The sequence below is a fragment of the Solanum dulcamara genome, chromosome 7 (genome assembly GCF_947179165.1).
Source record: "Solanum dulcamara chromosome 7, daSolDulc1.2, whole genome shotgun sequence".
NCBI classification, from domain to species: Eukaryota; Viridiplantae; Streptophyta; class Magnoliopsida; order Solanales; family Solanaceae; genus Solanum; species Solanum dulcamara.
The window spans coordinates 18,422,419-18,449,808 of NC_077243.1; the positions used below are offsets into that span (position 1 = coordinate 18,422,419).

At 34.7% G+C, this 27,390-nt stretch overlaps 2 protein-coding genes across 4 annotated transcripts; one reads left to right on the forward strand and one right to left on the reverse strand.

Moving 5' to 3' along the window:
• Positions 1 to 7,165: 7,165 nt before the first annotated feature.
• LOC129895695 (mitogen-activated protein kinase kinase kinase YODA-like) lies at positions 7,166 to 16,062 on the forward strand. Of its 2 annotated transcripts, none has more exons than XM_055971441.1 (12): positions 7,166 to 7,469; positions 8,802 to 9,440; positions 9,640 to 10,377; positions 10,512 to 10,599; positions 10,735 to 10,797; positions 11,027 to 11,187; positions 11,286 to 11,361; positions 11,697 to 11,756; positions 11,850 to 11,957; positions 12,129 to 12,368; positions 14,682 to 14,773; positions 14,940 to 16,062. In XM_055971441.1, exons 2-12 carry the CDS (start codon positions 8,890 to 8,892, stop codon positions 15,436 to 15,438), a joined length of 2,676 nt encoding a protein of 891 aa, XP_055827416.1. In that variant the 5' UTR covers positions 7,166 to 7,469; positions 8,802 to 8,889; the 3' UTR covers positions 15,439 to 16,062. The 2 variants fall into 2 exon arrangements, with proteins under 2 accessions (XP_055827416.1, XP_055827417.1); XM_055971442.1 differs by having other exon boundaries at positions 7,170 to 7,469; positions 8,879 to 9,440.
• Positions 16,063 to 16,287: 225 nt separating this feature from the next.
• Positions 16,288 to 22,438, reverse strand: LOC129895696 (short-chain dehydrogenase TIC 32, chloroplastic-like). 2 transcript variants are annotated; one of them, XM_055971443.1, is made up of 8 exons: positions 22,285 to 22,438; positions 21,228 to 21,459; positions 20,033 to 20,112; positions 19,281 to 19,434; positions 18,674 to 18,752; positions 17,846 to 17,930; positions 17,225 to 17,271; positions 16,288 to 16,667 (listed from the first exon to the last, which is right to left on the reverse strand). In XM_055971443.1, exons 1-8 carry the CDS (start codon positions 22,388 to 22,390, stop codon positions 16,509 to 16,511), a joined length of 942 nt encoding a protein of 313 aa, XP_055827418.1. In that variant the 5' UTR covers positions 22,391 to 22,438; the 3' UTR covers positions 16,288 to 16,508. The 2 variants fall into 2 exon arrangements, 1 of the variants encoding a protein (XP_055827418.1); XR_008767825.1 differs by having other exon boundaries at positions 16,596 to 16,667; positions 17,829 to 17,930.
• Between the last annotated feature and the right edge of the window lie 4,952 nt (positions 22,439 to 27,390).

Below are 27,390 nucleotides of genomic sequence, written 5' to 3' on the forward strand. Positions count from 1 at the left end.
TATCATGCAAGAGAGCGGGGAGATTGACGATGATGTCACACATCGTATTGGGGCAGCGTGGATGAAATGGAGGCTCGCTTCCGGAGTGTTATGCGACAAGAAGGTGCCACCACAACTTAAGGGCAAGTTCTCAAAGTGGTGGTTAGACCGGCTATGTTGTATGGGGCAGAGTGTTGGCCAGTTAAGATCTCTCACATTCAAAAGATGAAAGTTGCCGAGATAAGAATGTTGAGATGGATGTGTGGTCACACCAGGAGCGACAGGATTAGAAATGAGGCTATTTGGGACAAGGTAGGAGTGGCCTCGGTGGAAGACAAGATGCGGGAAATGCGACTGAGATGGTTTGGGCATGTGAAGAAGAGAGACACAGATGACCCAGTGAGGAGGTGTGAGAGGTTGGCCATGGATGGTTACAAAAGAGGTAGGGGTAGGCCGAAGAAGTATTGGGGAGAGGTAATTAGACAGGACATGGCTCAGTTACAGCTTACCGAGGACATGACCTTAGATAGGAGGCTGTGGAGGACCCACATTAGGGTAGAAGGCTAGTACATAGTCTCGTTATTCTTCCCTATTCATAGGCGCACTAGCACATTACAATTCTTTGTACTCTCATTTCTGCTATTTCTGTTACTATTTATTGCTTTCAGTACTTTTGATTACTCTATTTTATCTGTGATGCCTTCGTTATTTATTTTCCTATAGCGCTTTGAATTTCTTAACCTTGTCTGACCCCCTTTTATGCCTTTTTTGAGCTGAGGGTCTCTCGGAAACAGCCGTCCTACCTTGGTAGGAGTAAGGTCTGCGTACACTCTACCCTCCCCAGACCCCACGTTGTGGGATTTCACTGGGTTGTTGTTATTATTATTGTTGTTGTTGTATGTATGTGTGTATATGAATAGGGAAATATGCTAGATTATGTGTAAAATGATCAATTGGTGGCCTGCTGTTGTGATGAATTTGTTCTTGGTGGTATAAATATTGTAAACATTGAATGATCTTGTGATTGTGATATCTTGGGATCGGATGTCATTTTCGACACGTAAATTAGATTGGATGTCACGTCCGACACGTATTTGGATCGGGAGTCACGTTCTGACACATGCTTGGATCGGGTGTAACATTCTGACACAAAGTTGATTGTTTGTAGGTCTCTTGAGAGGACCACTGTGTGAATTTGTAGCATGTAAAAGACATTGAGCTGTAATACTGAGATGTGGTTGACTTATTTTGTACATGTATATGTCTATTGTGTTGAAATTTACTTGTCTATGATCCGCCTATTAGCTAACTACGTGATTCTACTAGTACACTGTTGTTTTGTGTACTTATACTACTCTTGCTCTGACCTTTTATTGAGTACAGGGCATATTCAGTCGGTTGCAGAGAGACCTCGGTTGGAAGATTAGCAGATTGTCCAAAGTCCATGTTGAGCTATTCGGTCATGCTGCCGTGGACTTTTCTATTAATATTAGTCCTTCTTTTGGGACTCAAATGTTCTGATAATGTTTTTGTTTATTTATTAGTTTCTATTTGGAGTTGTACGCTTGTTCTAGACTTGTTAGTTAGAGTTTTGGTACGATGACTTTTAGTTCCTAGGATTTATTTAATTCCGCATTTCATTGTTAATAGCATGGTTGGCTGAGTTTATGGGAACTCAGCATTATTTCTGGTTTATTCCTGTTTCCGCAAGTCTTTAACTGCTATCATCCTAAAGTTTAATAAGTTGGGCTGTAGAAATAGTTCTTCCACTGGAATAAGTATTGTGGGTGCTAGTCACGATGGATTGGGATCGTAACAAAGTTGGTATCAGAGCCTAGATTCGTTGATCTCGTCGTACCAAAACGGTTTTAGTAGAGTCTTGTGGAACAGTATGAAGACGTCTGTACTTTTCTTCGAAAGGCTACAGGATTTTAGGAAAAGTTTCAATGTCTTCCTTCTTTCGTGCTATAACTTGGGTTCAATTGGCATCTGGTGATCCAAATTGGTATCTGATTGCTTTCACTCTCTTGTCCGCAGATAGTTAACAAACGTTACAACGGTGTTAGACCAGTAGCTCTAGTTGAGCCTAAGGAAAAGTCAGTCGTTCGAGGGTATGGTAGAGGGAGAGACATGAGAGGTAGGCGAGGCAGGGGTAAAGGGAGGGCAACACATGCAAGAGCAGAAGTCCCTATTGAGGAGGTGCACAACGTTTGTATAATTCGCTAAATAATTCGCAGTGTTTGTATATTTCGGTATACAATTCACATCATTTGTATAATCGCACACAACGTTTGTTTAATCGCTTGAATTATACAAAACTCAAACTATAATTACAGCTAGATATTTGCTGCGAGCCGTAATTAATTCAAACTATAGCTATGTTAACTAATTAACTAGTATATGTTTGCCTATCCGTATAAGTTTTCCTAAAATATATTAGGAAAAATGAATGGGCTTGGACTTGGGTTAGATGTAAGTTGATTTAAAATATCTAGGCCTTTAGTGTAGTATTTTTTAATTTTTTTTAAAATTCATGTTATAAAATTTTGGTTAAACCCAAGACTCGGTATCCTTAAATCGAGAATCAAACCAAGTATATAGATAAAATCAAAATCAAAAAATTGAAGAACGAAGAATCAAACTAGTTTGGTCGATTTGATTTTCAGTGTTTATGCCCACCCCTAAATTTAATACCCATGACCCACTTATTTTTATATCATATTATCAGAGTCAAAATCATCTCAATTCATGTTTTAACCAACGTTGGCTCCTTCGCACACATAAAGGGTAGCAATTGTAGATTTTCTTATAAACAACAAAAAAGTCAAAATGGATCTCTTTGACCTCGCATACGTTAGGCATAATTCAAATTTGTTTTTTGCAAAAAATATATATTTTTGAGCCTATCAGAAAAGTGTTCAAATACATTGTTTCCAAAACCTGTCTGGATACATTGTTAGAATTCAAACTCGAGTAACATCCGAATTAATTATTGATAATATCTTATTAGATTTTGTAACACCTCTTCAATTCTCCGTGCTGACTTATTTAATCTGTTGATTTAATTTCTCTTTTATCTCGCCATTAATTTTTCTTTTTGCAACTTCTGTCCTTGGCCTATATAAACATACTTGTGAGCGAAATAAACATTGAAATACTTTCTCTTCTTCTTCAATTGTTTTCTAAGCAGTTGTGTTGTACAAATTTAAAACTTTCAATTATGGAGTGCATGTGTTTTGAAGTGATTGTGAAACCTTCGAGAGCGATCGTTCACAACGATTTGCATCCAATCGAGCCAAAATCAATTAGGGCACATGCTTCAAAGTGACTATGAAACCTTGCAGAGCGATCAACCATAACGTTTGCATCCCAATCTAGTTGAAGGCACTTTCAAGACAATGACTTGTCAGGACACATAAATCTGATAAGTTTTTACGTTTATTTTTATTCTAATTCACTATTAAGATTATTCTATTTTTTTCTAAAAAGAGATACTTTGATTATAAGACAAATTGATTTTGGTATTATATATTTTATTGTCAAAAAAATTTCATCTTATTTTTAAGCACAAAGTCTTAATCAATCATAATAAGAATTCACATGTCGTTATTAAGATTCTTCATATATATATATATTATTTTTTTAAAAAAATGATCCTTCCAATATGTAAATTATTTTCTAACCAGCAAAAACATTAAATATACTCTATTCGTTTACTTTTAACTTGTCCACTTTGATTTTATATCATTTAAAAAATCATAATTCATATGAGTATTTTCTATCACAATGTCGTGCTCATATTAATTGATGTACAGTCTTAGATTTTGATAAATAATTTGAGAAATAAATAATTAATCTTGAGAATAAAATAGAAAAAAATAATTGTCTTTTCTTCATATCTTAAAAGGGACAAGTAAAATAAGCAGATACAATAATTTATATTCTTAATAAATTTTTAAAAAGGGTCAAAATTACCTCTCAACTTTCATTTAATAGTCAACTTTTTCCTCCGTTATACTATCCAGACATTTATAACCCTGCAGTCTCTAAACCTACCACTCATACCTCTCAATTGAATAGAAAATTTCAAATCAAGTGAAATTATCCAATTTCAATTAAAATTATCTGATTCTGTTTTTTAACCCGAACCTAGCCCACTATATTAAATAAACTCATACCAAATTAAATCCCCAAACCTATATCTCTAATCTTCTTCATCTGCTTCATCCATTTCTACAACAAAACAAGTTTAATGTTCTCCTTAGCAAATTTCAAATCCATATTGTTGTTTCAATCTATTTTTCAAATTAGGTTGTATAAAAACCACACCAATATTTCCTCATTTTCCATTTTGATTTCTCTTAAATAGCAGTGACAAGTGAAATTGTGCGTTAAGAGAAATTTGTCGTTGGAGGGTAGGTCACTATTGGTGGATGGGAAATGAAGAAATAGTGGTGTGGTTTTTATACAACTCAATTTGAAAAAATGTTTGAAACAACACTGGGGAATTGAAATCTTCTTTCTTAGAAGAACGCTAAACCTGTTTTGCTGTAGAAATGGAAGAAGGAGATGAAGAAGATTGGAGATATGAGTTTGGGGATTTAATTTGATATGAGTTTATTTTGTATAGTTGGTCGGGTTCGGATTAAAAGAGAGAATCAAGAAATTTTTACTTGATTTGAAGTTTTCCATCTAATTGAAGGATATAAGTGGCAAGTTTAGAGACGAAGGGTTATAAATAGCCAAATAGTAAAATGAAAGATAAAACTAATTATTAAATAAAAGTTGAGAAGTAATTTTGACACAACAATACTACAAAGTGCAGCAAAGCAATGTAAACACTAAAATTAAATATTATTAAAAACAACTTACGCGCATTTAATATTTGTATCAAATTATTAACTATTGTGTTAAGACTTAAAGATACTGACATTGTGCTGAATTTATTTCTTAAATATTTTTTTCATCTCAAAATATTTATAGTTTTTATTAGAAATATCAGTTTCAAAATATTTGTCATTTTAAAAAGTTTAAGATAAAATTAATTATTTATTTTCTCTATTTTGTCCTAAATATAATTTATTCTTGAAGACTATAAATACCTCAATTATGTCACAAAAATATAGTAAAATATACATTGAAGAGAAATTGAATATATCTTGAGACATAAATAAAAATAAAATAATTCCTTTTAATTAATATAATTTTTAAAAAAATGTATAAATGAAAATATTATAATCTTGAGACGGAGGAAGCATGTCTATTTCACTTATTTAATTAAAAATATTTTGGTAATAATACAAAAGTGTATCTCCTTAGACTCATCATTATGTACTTTGTCAAAAATATTTATCTTGAAATCTTAATCGCATTTTTCTTGTCAATTTTTACATATTGTATACAGACAAAAAAGTTTATTATATCTTCAAGGCAAATTGATATATATTTTTTATTTTTATTTTATTTTTTAAAATGGCCTTCCTTTTTCTTTTGCTTCTTAGGGGCCTTAATTCTTAAGGTTAGAAAAAGAAAGGACCCTACTGGTTTATCAATTATTCGCGACAAGTGGGATTATTATAATTAAACCAAAAGGCAAATTTCTTTACTCCCAAATATATTAATTTTCCAGATTCTAATGGAAAAGGACAAATAATAATTTTCACCTTTTATAATAATTTTTTTAATTTTATTTGCAATATTTAGTTTAATTTTATTTCTCTATTTATTTGAAGAAGTTGAATAAACGACGACATGAGATTATTTAATAAAATTTGAATATATATATATATAATAGAAGCATACGGGGTTAAACTAAATATTTATGTAATCAAGTGTTACATATTCAAACTTCAGGGGGGATTTATGTAATTATTCCTAAGAGAATAAAAGAACAAAGAGAAATAAATTATTTTACTTGTGTGTCACTTTCTAGTACTAGATTGTCCATATGAAAGGAAATATTACACTTCACAGGTCTATAAATAAATAATAAATAAATTAACAACAATGGAATTTAGTCTATTAGATAACGGAAACAATAAAGAAATAAAGAAGCAGCACACAATGGAATCCCAACTTTAATTATTTCATAATTATAAAATTTATTATTTCCCGTGCTTCATAGTTATAATTACTACTATCATTTATTATTTTAATTCCGTTTTGGAACGAAGAGTTAGGTGAAACTATATTTGTTTTGTATTTTAAGTTTGTTGCCTTTTCTTTCAATTATTCCACATCAGAAAATTTTCTTTTGAGTTGAGATCTATCAAAAATCACTTTCTTCTTTCACAAATATTAAAATAAATTTGTGTTACATTCTATTCTTCTCAAACTTTACTTATAGGATTATATCGAATATGCTGTTTGTAGTTTATATAGAAAAGTCACATTTTTTTCACACTTATTTTATTTCAAATGCAACTTTAATAATTCCGAGAAATAGCTAATGAATTAAATATTAAAATTGAATTTTAATTAGAACAACTCAAATCTATTAAGTTTTATCATAAATATTTTCCATTTTTTTAAATTATCATACTTGATATTTTTTTTATAGCTTCAACGTTTACTAAAAGCTTTTAAGTATAAATTGATCAAAAAAAATTCGCATTTTAATCTAGCTATATATGAATTAATTTAAGAAAAATATATTTCATTCAAGAGTATTTCATTAGAAAATCACAAGGGAGACTAGGGATGGAATTTCACTTATACCTTGTCTGGATGGTTGTCATTGTATTGTTAGTTTAAATATAATGTTTGTTTTGATTGTTACTTCAATTTTATTGTATTGTATCATTTAAATTCATCGTTAGGTAACGATGAAAAATCTCATTTTATGTAACGACTAACTTGGTGTGGTTGCATTATTATTATAATATTTTCTTTTCATTACTTATTACTTAATATTCCTATTTTATCTTTTACCATACTTTTTGATAGTAGCACTGTCCCATATTATATATATTTTTTTGTACGTTTATTACTCAAATTTTTGATGTATAACATTATATAATGACGATGAACGATATAATTTATTCAAATACAAAGTAATAGTCCTTTCTCAATCAATTAAGTTTGGCGTAGTTGGTGCGATATCCTAAAGGGAAATATTAGGAATGCTTCTTGGTTGAATTCGTGGCACAAGTCTTGTCTAGTAGCAGTGTATTATTATTGGGACACCTCTTTTCCACTCCACTCTGTTTATCTCTCTTACTTAGCTTCTCTTCTCACTCCTTTCTCTCTCTAATTCCATCTCCATTCTTACGCGATCTCTTCAAATAACTTTCTGCTATTCGAATTCTTGAACCTCTGTTTCTCTTTCTATCTCTCTATTTCTCTGTCTTTCGGGAAAATCTCGGAGAGGGGACAGGGAAGCTGAGATTTTTCTAGGGTTTCATTTGAGCTAGTAGTACCAGAGGTGGATTCAGCAGACCAAATCTGAAGCGAGCTGTTTGTGTTCGATATGTGACAGCTGAACTTTGGAGGTGAGGTTTTGGTGATCTTTCTGTTCCATTTTAGGAACAATTTTCTGGCTGTTATACTTGTTAATCTGTGTTTTTTGTTTTTTTACTAGTTTAAGTGCATTGTCAGTATGTTAGATCTGTGTGGAAAGGCTGTGTTTTTTGAGTTTTTAAAATCATGATGATTGCTGTACTCAACACTGAAAGATCAGTAGCATCATCGAGAAAAGTTATCCCAACCAAGTTGATTTATTTCTAAGAGGAATACTACTTGCAAAATTGGAACATTGATTAACCATGGATAAGGGTATATGTAAAAGACACATGTTATATCTCTATTGTTTGATGCAAACAGGGGGAGATGGCAAGAAATGAGAAGTAATATTTTTTGCTGTGATTTCTGAAGAAGATTTGGATACTGGAAATTTCATCCTGGATGAACTGAGGGTCCTCTCATATTAGGAGACCCATTAATCTTTGAAATGGGATAAACATAAATTAGTAGAAGCAGGTTGAGGGGACTCATTTTTGAGAGGCGGAACAGGAAAATAAATTTTGATTCCACCTTTTCAAGATTGGTGTCAAGAGGAATTATAGGAAAGGGAGAAAAAAATTGGTGTCAGAAGGGAGTTATTTCTTTGAACTGGATCATGGGTACAACTTCATGTTCATGGCTGATTAGCTTTTAATTGGTTTGCTAGGAAGTTTGTTGTAATATTGCTTAGTTATCTGTAAAAAAAATAAAAAAATAAAGAACCAGGGTGGGAATTTCTATTTTATTATGCGATGATTTATAAGTGACAGTTATATTGTTGGAACTAAACTATCTGTTTACGCAAATCAATAAGAAGGTGAAAAAAGGTTTGATCGTCTTATCTTAGTTGCGCTTGTCCAGAGTTTTAACTACTTGGTCTCTAATTGATTCTCTCCACATTTTTTTTATGAACTGACATAAGTATTGGTTACCATGGTTGTATCATGAAGCCGACTGCTTTGGTTGACTAGTTCTGTCATATGTAACTCTGTAAGCATGTCCTTGGTTATGCTGACAGCCTGACACACAATAACCAATCCTGAAATATTACTCTTTCGTCTAAGGATGCCTAACCGCCACACTGATCATCTGGGGGGGGGGGGGGGGGGAGGGGAGGTGGGCACTCTGTTGTGCATAGTTGATCTAGGGTGGATCAACATCATGCCTATGTTGGAAATTGGAATATTTTTATGTAATATTTATCTTTAGAAATTTTAATTTCAAATATATGGAGGGATTGACATATGCATTATAGCAACAGATTAAGATTCTATTAACTCCAAGTACTTAATTAAAGCATGCTAGTCTGTTTCTGCTTGCAGGTTTATTGTCCAATATAAGGCTGGTTATTTGGAAATTATGTTATAGTAAGTTGTCTATTGATTTTGCTAATTTTTAGCACAAGGCAATATGCCTTCATGGTGGAAATCATCCAAAGAAGCTAAGAAGAAACCAACAAAAGAAAGTTTTATTGATACATTGCATCGCAAGTTTAAGAGTCCAGCTGAAGTTAAATCTCCCGGTAAATCAGGAGGTTCTCGAAGGCATAGCAGTGACATTGCTTCTGAGAAGGGTTCTTTGTCCCAAGCACAATCAAGAGCGTCGTCACCTTCTAAACATGTATCAAGATGTCAAAGCTTTGCTGAAAGGCCTCTGGCCCAACCACTACCACTTCCTGGTCTGCGTCCAGCAAATGTAGGTAGGTCGGATTCTGGAATCAGTCCATCAGCAAAGTCCAGAGTAGAGAAGGCATCAAAGCCATCCTTGTTTCTGCCTCTCCCCAAGCCTGCATGCATCAGGCACAAACTGGACCCTGCAGATACAGATGGAGAGCTTGTCTTTGCATCTATTTCAAGTGAGTGTTCTATTGAGAGTGATGATCCTATTGATTCGCGTCAACGTAGTCCACTTGCAACTGATTATGAAACTGGGAGCAGAACTGCTGCTGGTAGTCCTTCCAGGTTAGCAAATGTAGAAGGTCATTCGAAAGAAAATTTGGTCATTATAGATTCTTTTCTTTCAAAAGTCAGCTCTTTTTCCTTTGGCAGGGCTTAATTGCTTTGGGTTGTATTTTTCTTGTTAAAACATTTGGTGCTTTCTTTTGATAAGTAATTATAGTACCTTGATTGACACAATTCTTTTTTCTTGTTGGTTTTGAAGTTTGGTTGTTAAGGATCAATCTGCAGCTGGACAAATTAACTCGAAAGAAATGACAAGACCAATTAGTCTTTCACCAAGTAGAAATGTTTCCTCTGTATCTCCTAAGAGAAGACCTTTGAGTAGTCATGTAACCACTCTACAGGTGCCTCCTCCTGGAGCCTTTTGCAGTGCTCCTGATAGTTCTATGTCAAGTCCTTCTAGAAGTCCTATGAGAGCTGCTCCAAGTGAGCAAGTTACTAGTTCTACTCTATGGGCAGGAAGGGCTTATCCAGATCTTCCTTCACTTGGATCTGGCCATTGTTCAAGTCCAGGGTCTGGTCAGAATTCTGGACATAATTCAATGGGAGGAGATATGTCTGGACAACTGTTTTGGCAGCCTTGTAGAGGAAGTCCAGAGTACTCTCCTATTCCTAGTCCTAGGATGACAAGTCCGGGACCTAGCTCGAGAATTCATAGTGGCGCTGTCACACCAATTCATCCTAGGGCTGTAGGTGGTGCCTCTGAATTGCAGACTAGTTGGCCTGACGATGGAAGACTGCAAAGTCACCCTTTGCCTCTTCCTCCTTTGATAATTTCCAACTCTTCGCCCTTTTCACATTCCAATTCAGTTGCAACATCTCCCTCGCTGCCTCGTAGTCCAGGTAGAGCCGAGAACCTTGCTAGCCCTGGCTCTCGTTGGAAAAAAGGAAAATTGCTGGGAAGAGGCACATTTGGACATGTTTATGTTGGTTTTAATAGGTATATACATTGACCTTGGCCTTTTGAAGTAAATACAAATCCAACATGTTACTTATGCGTGCCCATTGGCATGTGCAAATCAAAGATTGACAGCCTGAAGATTTGTTTAATATCTGGCCTTGTCTATTCTGCAGTGATAGCGGTGAAATGTGTGCAATGAAGGAGGTTACATTATTTTCAGATGATGCAAAGTCAAAGGAAAGTGCAAAGCAGTTGGCACAAGTAAGTTTATCATATAGGGAACAGTCTAATGAAGGTTTAATGTTTGTGGACAGCTTAGAGTTGTTTGTTTCTGAGTCATAATATAATCATATGTTTTCATTTTTGAGTATGCTCTTATGTTCAAGTATTTTGCAGGAGATTGCATTGTTAAGCCGATTAAGGCATCCAAACATTGTTCAGTACTACGGGACAGAAACGGTGAGCTTCAAACAATATTAGCAGTCTTATCAATTAAGTTTAATTAAATAATTTGGTCAAAATTCCTGACTAAAAAAAATTGGTCAAAATGTAGCAATCCAAATCTTATATCCGATCTAAGTGGGGAGCGATTATAAACCTTATCATATGAGAGCCATATACTTTTGCTTGCAGAAATTTTGTCATGTTTTTGAGCTGTCATTTCTTCTGAATTGTTTACCTCAATCAGGTTGGCGATAAACTGTATATCTACTTGGAATATGTATCGGGTGGGTCCATTTATAAGCTTTTACAAGAATATGGTGCATTTGGAGAAGCAGCGATCCGTAGTTATACTCAACAAATCTTATCAGGGCTTGCATACTTACATGCTAAAAACACAGTGCATAGGTAATTATGCTTTTTGGGTTGAATAATTTATGTTAAGTTTCATTCTTTTAGCAGTCTTTACTTGCGTACCCTGATTGTCTAACTCTGCATTTTCACAGAGATATTAAAGGAGCAAATATTCTTGTTGATCCAAATGGGCGCATAAAGCTAGCAGACTTTGGAATGGCAAAACATGTAAGCTTAAGCATAGACTTCTAAGGGCGTTATATTGTTAGATGATCTCAATTGCTGTATGAAATTATCAATTGGAGATAGCATATGGATTTCCCCCCCTTCCAAATCTGCTTTTCCATCTAAATAATATTGCTGTTGGAATGGATACATCTTTTTCTAATCATCTGGCTTCTTCCTTATTTTTGGAGTGGTAATTGATAAATACAGAATTTTGATCCATTAAGTAATGCACTTGTGTTATTGTCAACCTTGTGCCATCTGGATACTTTTCCCTCTGTAGGTGTGCTCTTCAGGCTGAAACTCATATCTTTAATTTTTCAATCCCAAATTTGTAGATCACAGGGCAATCATGTCCATTATCATTCAAGGGAAGTCCTTACTGGATGGCCCCCGAGGTAAGGGTTTGATTTGGGAAGTATTTAAAAGTTTTTTATGTGCCTTGGTTACTTATAGTTTGACTCCAAAGCGCCTCTTCGCTGTTGTTTCAGGTTATCAAGAATTCTAGTGGCTGCAACCTTGCTGTTGATATATGGAGTCTTGGGTGCACCGTCTTAGAAATGGCTACATCAAAGCCTCCTTTTAGCCAGTATGAAGGGGTGAGTAATTTGGTCGAGAGACCATTAGTTGAGCATTTCCTGCCTGCTTTTTCTTCTGGAAAGTTTCTGTAGATTATGTTTTGCCATAATTTAGTTTGAGATTGCAAGTCACAATGCCAGTTCATTCCCCTGACCTATAAGATGTGGTGTTTGATGTCTTCTGGCCCAAAGGTTGCTGCTATGTTTAAGATTGGAAATAGTAAAGAGCTCCCAGCTATACCAGAACAGCTCTCAGATGAAGCTAAAGATTTTGTGAGGAAGTGCTTGCAGCGTGAGCCCCGTCATCGTCCTACTGCTGCTCAGCTATTGGAGCATCCTTTTGTGAAAAGTGCTGCAACTCTGGAGAAGCCAAATATTTCTCCTGCACCTTTGGATCCACCATGTACAGGAGCAAATGGCGTAAAATCTCTGGTACGCTTCTGTTTATTTTAGTCTTCTTTTCTCTCTGTTGTTAAGACATTGGAAGTCATTTCTCTTTCTTTTCAGAAACAGGAAGGCTGTGTTGATGATACTGATAAAAGTACACTGGCACATTTGTTCTTCCGTGTCCATAAAATGATTCTGGATCAGCAATTAATTTTGGCAAAATTAACTGATTGGTTACATATATCAAAGAGTCGGGCTTTGTTTATTTGAAATCTGTTGATAGCATATATTCTTAAGGTTCTTTCCTGTTTAAGATAAGTTCAAGTAGATTTGAAGCTCATACAGTACCAATGCAGATGTCGGTAATAATGTACTGGAATATGTATTCAGTTCTATGAACTTGTCGCATGCGACTCAAAGGGTGGTTAGTTCTAAAAATTGGGTCATTTCCTTCTGGAAAGGAAATAATTTAACTGAATATGTAAATATGGTAAGGTCTTATATTGTTTGATGTGTGCTATATAATCTGTGTACTGGAGTTTTTAGCTTATTGTAAGATGGGTTCTTATAATAAACAACATACCCAGTGTGATCCCACAAGTGGGTCAGGGAATGGGCTCTTACAATAATGAACATATTTTTTTTCATCAAGTAGTTTCTGTTATCTGTTTTTTCTTTTGGTGAACTGCGAGTTTTTTTTTTGGATTTGAATCTTTTAACTATCAGAAATACTTAAAAAGAGATCAAAGGAAATTACTAAGACAAGCTCATTTCAAAAAAAAGGAACCGTGAGAAACTTTCTACTTGCTGACTGGTTGTATTGCGTTCTGTCCTGTGGCTAAAAGCTGGTTCTTTTCACGATATTAACAAGCTAGATTCATTTCGATGGCCAAGTAAACTTGAAATTTAGTGCTTCTCCCATCATCTCTTTTCTTCCCCCGTATATAATTGAAAGCAAAGAGGGTAGGATGATGTCTGTGTATGTGCCTTCTTAAGCATACATGTTTCTTATTTTAGAATGCCATCTCTTTTGTCTTTGCTTTCCTTGAAGGTGCAATTTGATTGCCCCTGATGTTAGATATAGTATTCAGCCTCAAGTGAGATTGATGAGCTTAGTTCTTGTTAGCTTCTTGATTCATAGCATAGTAAGAGGCTTCATCCTTTGAAAAAAGAAAGTATAAGTGAACCTCTACGGTTAAAAGGAAAGAAGAGAAATTGACTTGCTTTTAGCTTCTTGATTCATTACAGAGTAAGCAGGGCGGATCTAATGTATAAGTTATAGGTTCATCCAAACCCAGTAGCTTTGGATCGTGCCCTGTAATTATTTATGTACAGGATCCCAAACTCAAACCCATAATGTTCAAATCCTGGATCCACTCTTGAGTTTAAAGAGATAGATAGATAGAGAGAGAAATAGAAGCAAGTGAACCTGTTTTTTTTTTTTGAGAAGGTGACATCCAGTATATTCATAAGAATCATCAGCACAAATTTTTGGGCTGGAAGACAAAAAGTGAGATTTACATCAAGAGAAAACAAAACAGCAGAAATACAATTCTTGTTCTTCAAATGAGCTTAAAATGAAGCAAGTGAACTTTTATGTTTAAAAAAATGAAAATTGACTTATTTCGGTAGCTGTAAGGAGATTTAGATGAAGGATGTCATGGAGCTGGATATATGAGATGGTGAATGCATATTAATGCTATCACACTATTAGACGTACTACTAGATGTATATATCTTTGTTCTAGCACCAGTATGAAGGAACATGTCTTCCTTGGAACAGACTGTCTTGATTAGTCCCGTGTTGGAATATCTAAAAGAGATGGGACTAAATCATCTCCTGTAGAAAAGGGGAGCGCTAGGGACTAATTACTACATATCTAAAAGAGATGGGACTAAATCATCTCCTGTAGAAAAGGGGGGAGCAAGGGACTAATTACTACTCCCTTCGTCTCAAATTATCTGTCATTTTTCTCTTTTACACGCATTAATTAGGAAGAGTTTTTGACTATTTTACCCTCATTATTTCTTAAGTTATAATCTCTTTATTAAATATTTATTCTATTGAGGTGTTTGTAGTCTTCAAGAATAACTACTACTAAGGATAAAATGGAAAAAAGATGATTAATTTTATCCTAAACTTGTAAAATGACAAATAATTGAGATAAGTGTTTTTAGAAATTACTATAGATAATTTGAAACGGAGGGAGTATATAATAAATTCATGATGTCGGAATGCATAGAATAGTAATCCCAAATGAAATTTGCAGTATGACCGATGACATAAACATTATAAATCTCCATCTTGGACTTCTGTGGCATGGCTTAATCTTACCGGTGTGTTCTTTATGAATCTTAGGGCATTGGACAGGCAAGGAATATCCCTACATCAGAATCAGAAAGACTTGCAATCCACTCATCCAGAGTGTCAAAATCTAATTTTCACTGCAGGTTTTTTCTCTGATCATTTTATATTTCGTAAATTCTCTAATTTTTAATTTAGAAGCTTTCAAAAGAAAGCAGTTGCCATTCAAATTTTAATTCTGAATATACTAGAGAAAATAATGAAGGTAGTACTCATCTTTTATGATCACTGATATTCTTCTTTGATCTCCAGTGACATCCACTTTACAAGAAACATATCATGCCCTGTCTCGCCAATTGGTAGCCCTCTTTTACATCCAAGGTCACCTCAACGCCTAAATGAGAGGCTGTCTCCCTCACCCATATCAAGTCCAATCACCATGTCTGGCTCATCAACACCACTCTCTGGAGGGACTGGTGCTATTCCATTTCATCACCTTAATCAGTCAGTTTACTTACAGGAGGCAGCACCACTTCCACAGAGTCCTTACATGAATGGCCCTTCTTACTGGGATCCTGATGTTTTACGAGGGCCACAATCAGGATCTCATGCTTTCCGGGAATTGGCATCCTCTCAAAATGATGCTCTTGGAAAGCAGTTTGGGAGGACTACAGGAGGAGAGCTTTATGATGGGCAGTCAGTGCTGGCTAATCGGGTGTCTCAGCAACTCTTAAGGGATCATGTGAAATTGGTTCCTTCACTAGATCTAAACCCTTGTCCTCCTTTGGAAGGTCGGACAGGTGAAGCATGATTTTTTCTTTGTCAGATACAACATTCATGGCACACTTTCCAGTTTCTTTGTTTACTATCAGTGTATGTTGGTAACTTTGAAGGAAGCTGATTTGCACAATAAGGATCCACCGGGGGGAAACTAGGAAATAAACTAGCAACTTCTTGAGCAGAACTTATCCATTGTCGAGATCATTCAGCTGATCTTATTACCTCCGTCCGCCCTTGGGTCTAGTGTTACAAAGATGAAGCTTACTTCCCAGTGAACTTTTGACCTTCATTGTAGCATCTGTGGACATTGAAGCAGTTTGTAAAATCTTGAGTGCCTAAGATCAGATTTGATAACCGAATCTGAGCCATGAAAATTTGCTCGTGGAGGCTAGCTGCAAGTGATTCAATGTATAGCTGATCCTTCAACATGACATTTGTGGTACCAAACTTGTATATTTATGCTGTCCCATAGAAGAGAGAACAAAAGAAGCAAGCGTGGAAATTAAATAGGATTAGGGCCCTTTATCTTCCTCCTCTTCCCCCTTTGGGAACAGGATGTTAGGGTTTCTGTACAGTAAACAATGAACTGAAAATATTGCTCTGATTAAACAAAATCAGAGATGACAGCACATTTCTTATCAACATTTTGACTTTAGACTGGTGCTGGTGTCTTGACTTAGTCGAACTCCAAGTGTGTCGTAATTTAAAAGACTTTTTAATGCCTGGCCCAATTTTTTATGGAAGCACATTATCAGTTGATTGGGACTAGATTAAGTCAAATCCCATGGATAAACGATTAGATGAGGTGGCTGGCGTCACCAAGTGTAAGTTATGAGTTCGACTCTAGGCAGATTATAAGTATGGTATATAAGTGGAATGGTAGAGGCAAGTTCATTTTTCACCATGTCTATGGTCCTATAAAATTCATTGAAAGAGACTGACTATATGTTCCCAATGCACGAAATGGGATGAGTCCAAGGCCTCATGGTTTGAGATTTCCAGTGATGTGATGCTTTACAAACCACAAGATACACAGCACAGCATAAAAGGTAGGCTGCATGGTAGATGGTAATGTGCTTTCACAAGCAAGGGTATGCTATGTTAGTGAACTAAACTCGTGGTAAAATACCACAATCTTTTTGCCATTCCAGCATCGTTAGCTTGGGGGCTCGCCTCAGCTATGTTGCATTCCACATAATATTTGCCACTTACACCTTTAACATCAGGATGCAAAGCCACATAGCATGTTGTTGCAGCTCCCTGCAGAGATCACTTTTACACATCAGCAAACAGATAAAGAAACTTATGCAGACAACATTGTTTGCCTAATGAACCAGAAAAAGGTGCCACAGCCAAAACTAAAGGATTAGTATTTATGATTTTCTCGTCTCTTTGGCTTCTGAAACTATAATTAGTCATAACAGCCACCAGGTGCCTTGATTTGCTAGCTACTTTCACAAGGTCGTGGAATTGAAACTGTAACAGTAGAAGCGGAGAAAAGAAAGGAGCTATGAGGTACTCAAATACTTTTTTAGTAAAAGATAAAAGGATGACAAAAGTCAATCTTCAGGAGAAGGGTTTGTTGCATGCTCATACCTAGAGAAATTGAGTCTTGCTCCAACTCGACTATTCAAGGAGAAATTATAGCACTCTTTATATCACATCCCATTTGGAATATGACCCATGAATCGTGATTTCAACGTTAAATTCAAGTTCTAGAAATCACATATCTTTAGATGTCTCATTCAGTTGCCCTTATGCGTTTGTTAAAGATTCTGAGTCTAAAACAAAAGAAATTAATAGGACTTCAACATTACCTGCTGAACATTTTTCATCACATGCTTCCCAATGACATTAACAATGCCTGCATTACTCGAAGAGGACAGTGGATTAAACATTTTTGAAACTAAAAGAAAGAAAAAGAGAGTAAAATGTAAACAAGCCCCATGAAGAAAGGATAGTCACAGGACCCCAAGCCACTTATCCATTATTCTCAGGGTCTATGCATTTGAGGTGAGATATTGACGAAATTATGAAGATGTTTATAGAAGTCATAAAACAAAGTAGCAGATGTCCAGTTAGTTTTCTGTTACATCTAGCTTCCATCAAATGTAAATAACTTCACAAGTGTTAGTAAAGAACAAGACATAAGCAACACATGTCAGAAACAAGCCACTGAGAAGACCCATATGGACAGTTTTACAAGGGGCTTTGAACCAGATTTTGCTTGTTAGATGCTTACAAGCTCAAGGGAGCATCATCTGACAGGTGTGGTTCATTCTCAACAACTAGCAATTTTAACCTAATTCCTCACCTATTAAGTCATGAAGCAAGAGCACAATGCAAGCAATCAAGAGTATACCATTCAGTTGCGCTTTACATGTAGCATCCATGCAGAGATAGGCAGAACACATGACTCACAAGTCAAAAGAGATTACCACTGATAATGCTGTGCTGACGGAAAAGGTTGGTGGCAATGGCTCCTGGATGAAGCGAATTCGCTGTAATCTCCACACCCTCATCCTTTTCAAGAAAATGACCACATTATTATTCATAAAATGGATAAAGAGCTTATCGTCTACTTATACTAGATAACCATTGTGAAGCAAAGTACCAAAAGGTTCTGTAAGCCTGGTAATATTAGTTAATGAGAGGATTCAATATAACTACTTCACGCCTAATCAGAAAAGAAGAGGTAACAACTTATGCCAACGTCTATTCTAGGAGTACGGGACTTTAATGTTTGTAAAGATAAAAATTGCAACTCAAAAAGTGTACAACGCAATATCACATTCACAGGCACTGTAATGGATGATGCTTCCTTGAAAACATTTGTAGCAAATGCTGAAATTTTTAAGTTTTGTTTTATGTCCTTGTTTAGCAGCAAGTACAATGCCAAAAGACTTGTACCATTATGGTTTGCCACTTACAATCCTCAATCTACTCCAGGAAAATATCAACAGTTGAGGAGGTTTCGTAACATGTTGACGAGGGCCCCAGAACTGAGGGTTCGGTCAGTAGAAGGGACGGACAGAATCTTTTTTTATGGTTGACACCTCTTGGAAACCAAACCGGAAAGAGAATTGATGAACGTTCGTCCAGTCTTCATGGTAAATCCATTTGACAATTACTAGGTCTGAGATGATAGTCTCAAATTTGACATATTTAAATGACATAGCTGTATGGTCTGGTACAATACTTTTACCAAATGTATCAGAAAATTCAATCTTCAAACACATTAAACTGTTTACTTGATCAGTGTGTACCTTTAGATGTCTATCAAGTTCATTAGCATGCAGCACATTCGCAAGCTTTGACTGACCATATGCAGACAGGCCATTATACCTGAGGATCATTCATCCACATAAGACAAAGCCCTTTGACAACTTTTTCTAGGCATAAGCACATTTCATCTATTTTCTGGAAACAACATAAATAAACACCTCGTGACTGCACATAAATGATCAATTACTTTGGCTGAAACATCTTTGTCCATCCCATCACTGAGAATTAGGGAAAATTATTCGCCAAAACTTTTAAATTCGTGAAGGGCATAAAATTTTTACTATAGTCACTGGAAGTAGCACAGTTATAATGTTTTTTTCATTCCAACGTGGTCGATGATAAGACAAGAAGGAAATTAGATCCTGTTTCTCGCAGATACTCAGTCATAATGAGAGAAAAGATTGGGAGATCACAAAGATAAGTTCCTTGCACTTAGTTCTTTACTGATACTCTGTGCAGTGTATGCGACATCTTCCGCCATTGTGGGATACTAATATATACTTGGTCAAATTATTAGGGAAGAAACTCAAAGACTAAACAACTAAAGAATTAACACTCAAAAGATATGTCAGACTATAGCATGTTCACCCTGATTGATCGTTAATCTTGTCAAACCGAATCCCTTCATGATAAGAAAATTTGTGGCGACGTGAGGAGACATTAACAATCCTCCCTTCTTTTCTACTCTCACGAGCTGTTTTTTTCATAGTGTCCAGCAATAAATTTGTCAAAAGGAAGTGGCCTGCAATAAAATATACCGTGTGAAACATCCTTTAGAGTGATGCAATTTGACTTCAGTATCACCAAAAACATAATTTGCACACAAGCTGTCATTAAGTTATGCAGAGATCTAAAAATATAGAACCTTACCAAAAGAAGGAGAACAATGACAATAAAACAATTAGCATTCAGCACTAGAAACACCAACTGGGATACCCACATTAAATGATACTTAACTAGAAAAGATGTCATAAAGGTATGCCGTATGCAAAACTCTAGGAAACACAACCTCACAAACTAAGGACTATGAGCATTAAAGACAAGGGAGTAACAATGTAAACATAAACTGAGCCAAATTTGTTAGTCGAGTCATGGTAATCATCTAAGTTAAGCAAACCATGAACTGACCATCACAATCGGTCTAACAAGCTGGACATAGATTAATACACGCTAATCACTTAGCCAACATAATTGACCTCATAATTCCAGTGTTAAGGCCCAAGGGCTAAATATTTGTGTTAACTTATCATCTCTATAGAAAATACCCAGTCCCTCTATTCTCATTTTCGTTGATTAGTTCGTTTCAGTGTTAAATTAGTAGGAAATGTCATGCATCATACCGACATGGTTTGTTGCAAATTGCAGCTCAATCTTATCCTTGGAAAGTGCGAATGGGGTTGCCATGATTCCTGCATTGTTACTTTGCCACAAGATAGCAATCATCTAGTTACTTCTGTGCTCATCAGTCAGCCTAAAATCGAGTTAAAACACAAGTACAATGAATATGAATGCAAGTTCTGTTCACCCTAATGGTGATGGGAGAAAGCTCAAATAATATTATCTGTAGCTTATTTACCAGTACACTGAACTTTGCCATATCAGCAACCAAATCTGAATAGCCTTGGATCCAGTCTGTCTCCTTTTTTAAGTATTATAAAGTAAAAAGGACATGCAGCTATTATTACATATGATGAATTATGCCTTCTTGAGCCAATTAAAATAGTAATAATTAGGGGTGGTGGGTAGAGGTGAAAACTGATACTAAAAATTAGAATCACTGATTGCATTAAATTTCTAAGTTTCAATAATTTTACTTTTGTATCGTCTGAATCCTGCTATGGAACATGAAAGAGAGACCGGAAACTGTCCAAAAGATCGCATTACATTATACATAGTAATATAAATTGCTCACTTTTAAAAACTGAATGTTAATTTTGTATCATCTGAATCATGGAGTATGATTGGAATATGAAAGAGTGATCTCCATATTTATATTGACAATTTGACAACAAGCAAAACGGAAAACTTATCATATGTATAGTAGAGAAGGAAAACTCTGGAGATAAGTTCAATATGTCACATTCAAATAAGGAATTATAGTTCATCAAAGATACTTCCTACAATATTTATTGACTCACCTATTCAATTTAGTGTAAAAGTCTAGTTGCTTTGACTTAAAGTTTGTATAGAATATATTTTGGAACTTAATGTATTAAGTAATCTCATTTCTACACTTCTCTATCATTCAAGACATTCTATTTCAACTATTAGATTATGTTACCTAATAATATAGACCTGGAGCATGCTGCGTTTGAGAACTAACACATAACAACCGTTAGCTATCCTTGATGTCTTTTTAACTTCTTACTTTTCTCTTGTTTCTTTGTTTACATGCATACATCTATAGTTTAGCCTGGACGATCACATCTTTTACGAGAACTTAGGGATAGAAATGTGCATAAGACTCACAGCAGATATGTGTACTTTCTCTAATACAGGATTCTCGTTTTTTGAGACTTCAAATCAAGCACTTACATAAGCAGGTTTAGAGGAAGGCCTAAAGAAATGTAATTTGATGCGAAATTCCTCACTGATGCAAGTGAACTGAGATCCAACTCCAAGGCATCAATGTTAGCTTGTGGGACATCTTTAATTATTGTCTCTTTAACCTGTTTTCCAGCAGAGATATTCCTGACCCCCATAACTACATGCACACCTCGCAATGCAAGAACACGTGCTGTTTCCGCACCAATTCCACTCGATGCTCCTGTTTACCATCACGGATGTTAAACAGGACACGTATCCACAAAGACAAAGAGAACACTCAGAGATGGTCAATTTTCAAATACAACAATATCTATGTCTCAATCCCAAACCAATTGAACCATTGGGGCGAGCTACATGAATCCTTCATACACATTCTGGTCTATTTGGGCTCCTCATTCCACAGGATCATACAATTTTCGTGCACATTAACACTAGTCTAGTTTAGTTCTTTATGGAATATACAACTAAGTATAGGATACATGAATCCATCCAAGGCTTCACTCGAAAATTACACTGTGTAGTTAAGTAAAGTAATCATTTTAAAAATGTACACATCCTAAGCGTTGAATCCCCTTAATTTTGTTGTATGTTTACTTTTTCATATTTTGACACCTGAGTAAAAATCCTAGTTCATATAATGAGTGGCCTGAAGATTTAGAGGCAAAAACTGCACTTTTTGCTTTAATTCTGACTTATCAAGAAAATTAGAAATCAGAATTGCATTATGCAAAATCTATTACTCTCCCCATTACAATTAATTTGTGTTTCAAAAGCTCTTTATTTCAATTTTCAACATTCCTTTTTAATCCGTTCCAAAAAGTTTGGCAACTCTTTTTTATTTCAATTTTCAACTTGACATGTCTAATACATTCAAAACTCTTATCCTTTTTTACTTTCTTAAATTCCGTTACAAATCAAAATCCGGCAAATAAATTGAAACCTACGGAGTATAAATATAAAACTAAACCAAGAAACTTAAAATAAAAATAAAAATGGGGAGGTTCAATTTCCATTTCCCATTTGAAATCGAGCAAGAGTGTGGAACCTGTAACAATGGCAGTAAGAGCAGAGGCATCAATTCCATGAGTTACTTCCTCAGCAGTTGAGTTTGGGGAGAAGGCAGAAGGACCCTTTTTGCTAAGAAACCACATTATTGAGCTTCTTCTTTCTCAAAGCTACAATTCATTTGGATGAATGGATCTTGGAGACACCATTAAAATTGAAAATAAAATTTTGGAATAAGATTGTGTTAAAGCAATAATATTCTTGCATTATCATATTGACGAAATTTTAAAAATTGAAAATCTCACAATCGAGTATCTACTACTCATTCTGTGGAATAATTTAAAAGAAAGATATGACCATTTGAAAATAGTTATACATTCAAAGGTACGATATGATTGGATGTATTTAAAGCTACATGACTTTAAATCTATTCATGAGTACAATTCTCCCATGTTCAAAATTACGTCTCAATTGAAGCTATATGGAGATATGGTTAGTAATATTGATATGATGGGTAAAAGGTTCTCTACATTTCATACCTCGAATGTGCTCCTATAGCAGCAATATAGAGAGAAAAGTTTCAAAAAGTATTTTGAACTGATTTCTCATTTTCTCGTGGCTGAATAAAATAATAATTTTTTAATGAAAAATCACGAGAATCGACCTACTAGATCTACACCATTCGCTGAAGTGAATGAGGTGTATGCCCACCACGCTTGACGTGGAAGAGGTCGCAGTCCTAATCATGGACGTGGTCGTGATCGTGATAGTGATTATAACCAAGAACAAAATTATTTTCCTGGTGTTAATCATTCACCAAAGAACAATCTCTACCAAAAGGGAAAAGAAAAAGATGAGAAACGTGAAACAGTTAGAACAAATTGTTTTTGATGTGGTGGAAGGAATCATTATGCACATAATTGTCATACTCCCAAACACTTGGTTGAGCTTTATCAAGCATCACTAAAAAAGAAGGATAAAAATTCTGAAGCTAATTTTATGGCTGAAAATCATGTTGACATCACACACTTGGATATAACAGATTTCTTCGCGCACCTTGAAGGAAAGATAGATCACTTGATTGGTGATGATTTTCTGCATATAGAAGAGTGGTCACGTTTAATATTTGCTAATGATAGTGTTATAAATGTTTGTTATTTTTGTATTGGTGAGAAGTAAATTATAGAAATGCTTGTTCTTATCCACGTATATTAAAATTTACGTATAGTAATTCATGTATTGCTACTAACTTATCTTAGAGGTCGTTTGGTTTGAAGGATAAATATAAATAGTTCTGGGATTAAAAAATAGTGCAAAGATAAAATTTTGGTGTCTTATTTAGTTGACATGTTTGGATAACTTATATCACCATTTATACCATAGTGATGGAATAAGTTATTTCATATATAAGATAAGTTATTCATCTTATCCCAGAATAGCTAATTCTAAGATAATTAAACGTGCATTTCCAACCAAATAACTCCTTAGTGATAGAACATAAAGTTATGCTAAAGATAGCCGTTTACAAACAAACATTTTTTCAGTAATAGTAATGGAAGTGATGGGAACTTCTTTTGATAAGAACTGTTCCATCCACTTTATCACTATTTTTTACCCTTTTTATTTAGGTGGGCCTTTTCTTTATATATGATTTACTAGAATCATGGTTTTGCTATTACTATTTTGTCTATGTTCAATTTATTTGATTCTCTTTATTAAAATAAAAGGGAGTCCTCATTTTATATATATTATGGTAATGAAAAATTAACCAAGATTCTAAGTTTGTTGTGATGACAAAATAAAATTTTTTATAACCACATAAATGATCATCATTATTTTATATATTATTATATTATCTAACTTTTAGACTTAGTGTTGATTTTGATCAACATTCGGACTTCGGATGTTCAAAATGGATTTCCAATGATTTTGTTGGATTCGGGGGTGATTTTAGGTCTAGAAGTAGTGTTGGTTAAATTTTCAGAGGTCCCAAGCTTGACTTGGTAATTTTGAATCTAAAATTAGTTTAGTTGCGACTAATCGGATTCCAGATCAAGGAGACCTCGAATTTGAATTTCAACAATTTTATTGAGTCCGAAACGTCGAATTTAATAGGGTAGCATGTATGGTTTGTGTGCAAGGGGTTGCGAACGAATCCCGAGAGTCCATTTGGTGTATGGTTGAACTTAGTTAAGTTGTTGTGTTTTGATGCCTCAGGCCTCGCAATTGTGGAAGAGTGGTCGCTTTCGCGATGACCCTTCGCTTTCGTGAGGGCCGATATTTTTGCAGAATTCTCTTAAGCGGCCATGGGTCGTGATCGCGATAGCCGCATAAGCAACCAGTGGTCCGCGAAAGCGAGACCTGAGGGGTCTATCGAGGTTTCAAACTCATTTCACCATTTTTGAATTCTAGAGTTCGGAACAGGTGATTTTAAAGTGGATTTTCAAGTCCTATTAATTGGGCAAGTGTTTTTAACTAAGAGTCTTCAATATCCATTGATTAGATTGTGTTTTCAACTCCGAATTCTTGATTTTTGATTCCAAAAAGTGTGGGTTTTCTAAAGAACTTGATTTTTATCAAAAATGGGGATTGAGGACTGATTTTAACTTTGATTTTGAAATGATTTTCACTAATGAATTTCAATTGTTTTGGGGGACATTTTCATGTAAGAATTTCCAGAATTGAACCCCATTTTTGGAATCGAAATTTTTAGTCGCTTTGACTCTTTTGGCCAATTCTTTTGAAATTAGTGTTGTTAGTTCCAGATTCTTATCACGAATCATTATTTGAATAGATTTTATTGATTTGAAAAGTCGACGAAAAGGGAAGGCCCAAGTTTCGGGATAGTTTGTGATTGAATTGAGGCAAGTGAACTTCTAAACCTTCGTTGAACCTTATAAAATATTGTGCTTCCTGTTATGTATGTAGGAGAGTAATGAGAATTTGTTAGGGTGATTTGTTCATTTGATTGATCATGATAACGATGAAAAAGGGTAATAAAATGGTAATTTGATGACTTGTCGGTGTAATTGATGTGATGATGATCTTGACACATTGGTGGAAATATGACGTGAATATCTTGATATAAATTGTAGGTTGTTATGATATTCATCATATTCTCCTATTTGTGTGAACATTGCCTATTTGCATTAGTTTTGATATACTGTGATGATATTGAAATGATAAATATGCCGAAGGAAAATGATTCTGACGAAGTCCGAAGGGATTTGGTTCCGGCGATTGATGATTATGCTGAAGAAAAATGATTTTGTCAAATACATGGATCATGTGAGTCCTCCATAGGTTACGACCTACTAGCCAGCGGATGTGTATATATCATTAGGGCAAACATGCATCACCACATTTAACATCTCATTGCATTGCATTGCATTGCACATCATTTGTCATCTGTAAACTTATGTATATCCCTTGATGTTCTGTGATTGATATACATGATCCTAATATGACTTGACAGGAGATGTTGAATTGTTATTGACTTGAGTGCTATATGATTATGAACTGCTAGGTTGGTCTGATTCTATGCAAGTTGTAGTTAAGGAGGTTCGGTTGGGATGACATGAGTACTTGTGTTCTATTTAGCTTTTCTTAGTGTTAGTAATCCGCTTGTTGAGTACCGTGTTGTTTGGTACTCATTTCTTGCTTCTACACTTGTGTAGATTGTGAGTCTGAACCTGTGTGATTTCTTTGTATTCCTACCATATCCGAGGCTACTATCTGGAGTTGTTGAGGTAGCTGTTGTATCCTTCCAGCGCACACCTCTTACTCTTCCTATGTTTTAGTCTAGTTTTTTAGACAGACATTTGAGACTCTATTTCTTTTCGCATATTCTATATTATATTAGCGGTTTGTACACGTAACAATTAATCTTGAGAGATTTTGAGTATATTTACCCGTTTTGCTTAAATTATACCTTGTATTATCTTATTACTTTCACATTTACTTCCGTTGGGTTTTAGACTGACTCATCTCGGTGAATTAAGACGAGTGTCATCACACTCAATTTCAAATCGTGACATAAATATAATTGGACAACCATTTTAAATATATTGTACAAATAAAAATCGACGGAGAAAGTAATAAAAAACAGAACCTAATCTACACGCACAACTACGTATGTTGTGAAGACCAGGGAGACTAATCTTGTTTGTGAAATGTGAAGTGTCGAATTAATACATAATAGTAAAAATTATCAAGTTTTTGAAATTTTTAAAAAGATGACATATAAAATTAGGAAAATAAAAATTAAGGTTACAAGTTGGGGTATTTTTATAAAATATAAAAGTTTGGGATAATTTTTAATTTTTTTAAATTTTCCAAATATTAGAACTTGGAAACTTGGGATGTTTGTCAAATATATTTGTCAAGTAATAACAAATTATATGGCCAAACACTAGTTCTCAAGTTTTTTTTTAAAATTTTTTCCAAAAACCATTTAGAGCCAAACGACACCTTAATTTAAAATATGCACATACCGAAACTTCAAATAAATTACCGATTTAATAGCTAAATATAGTTAGAGAGTATTTGAAAAAATCCATAATCAGATGACTATTAAATATGTAGTATAATTAATGGTGACAAATAAAGCAAGTCACATATATATGAAAAAATGTCGAGGCGTTTCAATTTCTTTCACAAGAAAATGAGTGTTTGAGCAGGTAAAAGGTTGACACTTGAACATGTCCAATTTGCTAATTCAAATAATTGATGAAAAAGACTTGGTCCAATTATATATTAAGTTCCCAAATATTTAAAAAGTGTTGAGTTTGTTAAAATATATAAACTCCTACCTAGCTGGGAACCAACAAGTTCAATAAGATGATCTATGGGAATCATGTGGTCCTATATGAATTTATTTAGGCTTACTATAGTCAATCCCTTAAAACTGTGACAAAAATAGCTTTTAGCGATAATAAATAGAGACAGTTTCAAATATATACAATAAATTAATTAGTTTACAACAAATATAATCATGTTTTATTTACATAAAAATAACCAAACTCATAGAAAATATCCAGTGACTATACAATATACCTTACCAAAAGTAATAGAAAGTATACATTGACTATACAATATAGATTACTTATATATGAGTTATACACGGAATATATATTATGATACACTC

Coding starts and splice junctions, on each gene's coding strand:
- LOC129895695 (XM_055971441.1), top strand. CDS start 8,890: ATGCCTTCATGGTGGAAATCATCCAAAGAAGCTAAGAAGAAACCAACA. Junction 11,757..11,849: donor CTTACTGGATGGCCCCCGAG/GTAAGGGTTTGA, acceptor CTGTTGTTTCAG/GTTATCAAGAATTCTAGTGG. Junction 14,774..14,939: donor AAATCTAATTTTCACTGCAG/GTTTTTTCTCTG, acceptor TTTGATCTCCAG/TGACATCCACTTTACAAGAA.
- LOC129895696 (XM_055971443.1), bottom strand. CDS start 22,390: ATGTGGTTTCTTAGCAAAAAGGGTCCTTCTGCCTTCTCCCCAAACTCA. Junction 21,460..22,284: donor TCTTACTGCCATTGTTACAG/GTTCCACACTCT, acceptor GATGGTAAACAG/GAGCATCGAGTGGAATTGGT. Junction 19,435..20,032: donor ATTTGCAACAAACCATGTCG/GTATGATGCATG, acceptor ATTTTATTGCAG/GCCACTTCCTTTTGACAAAT.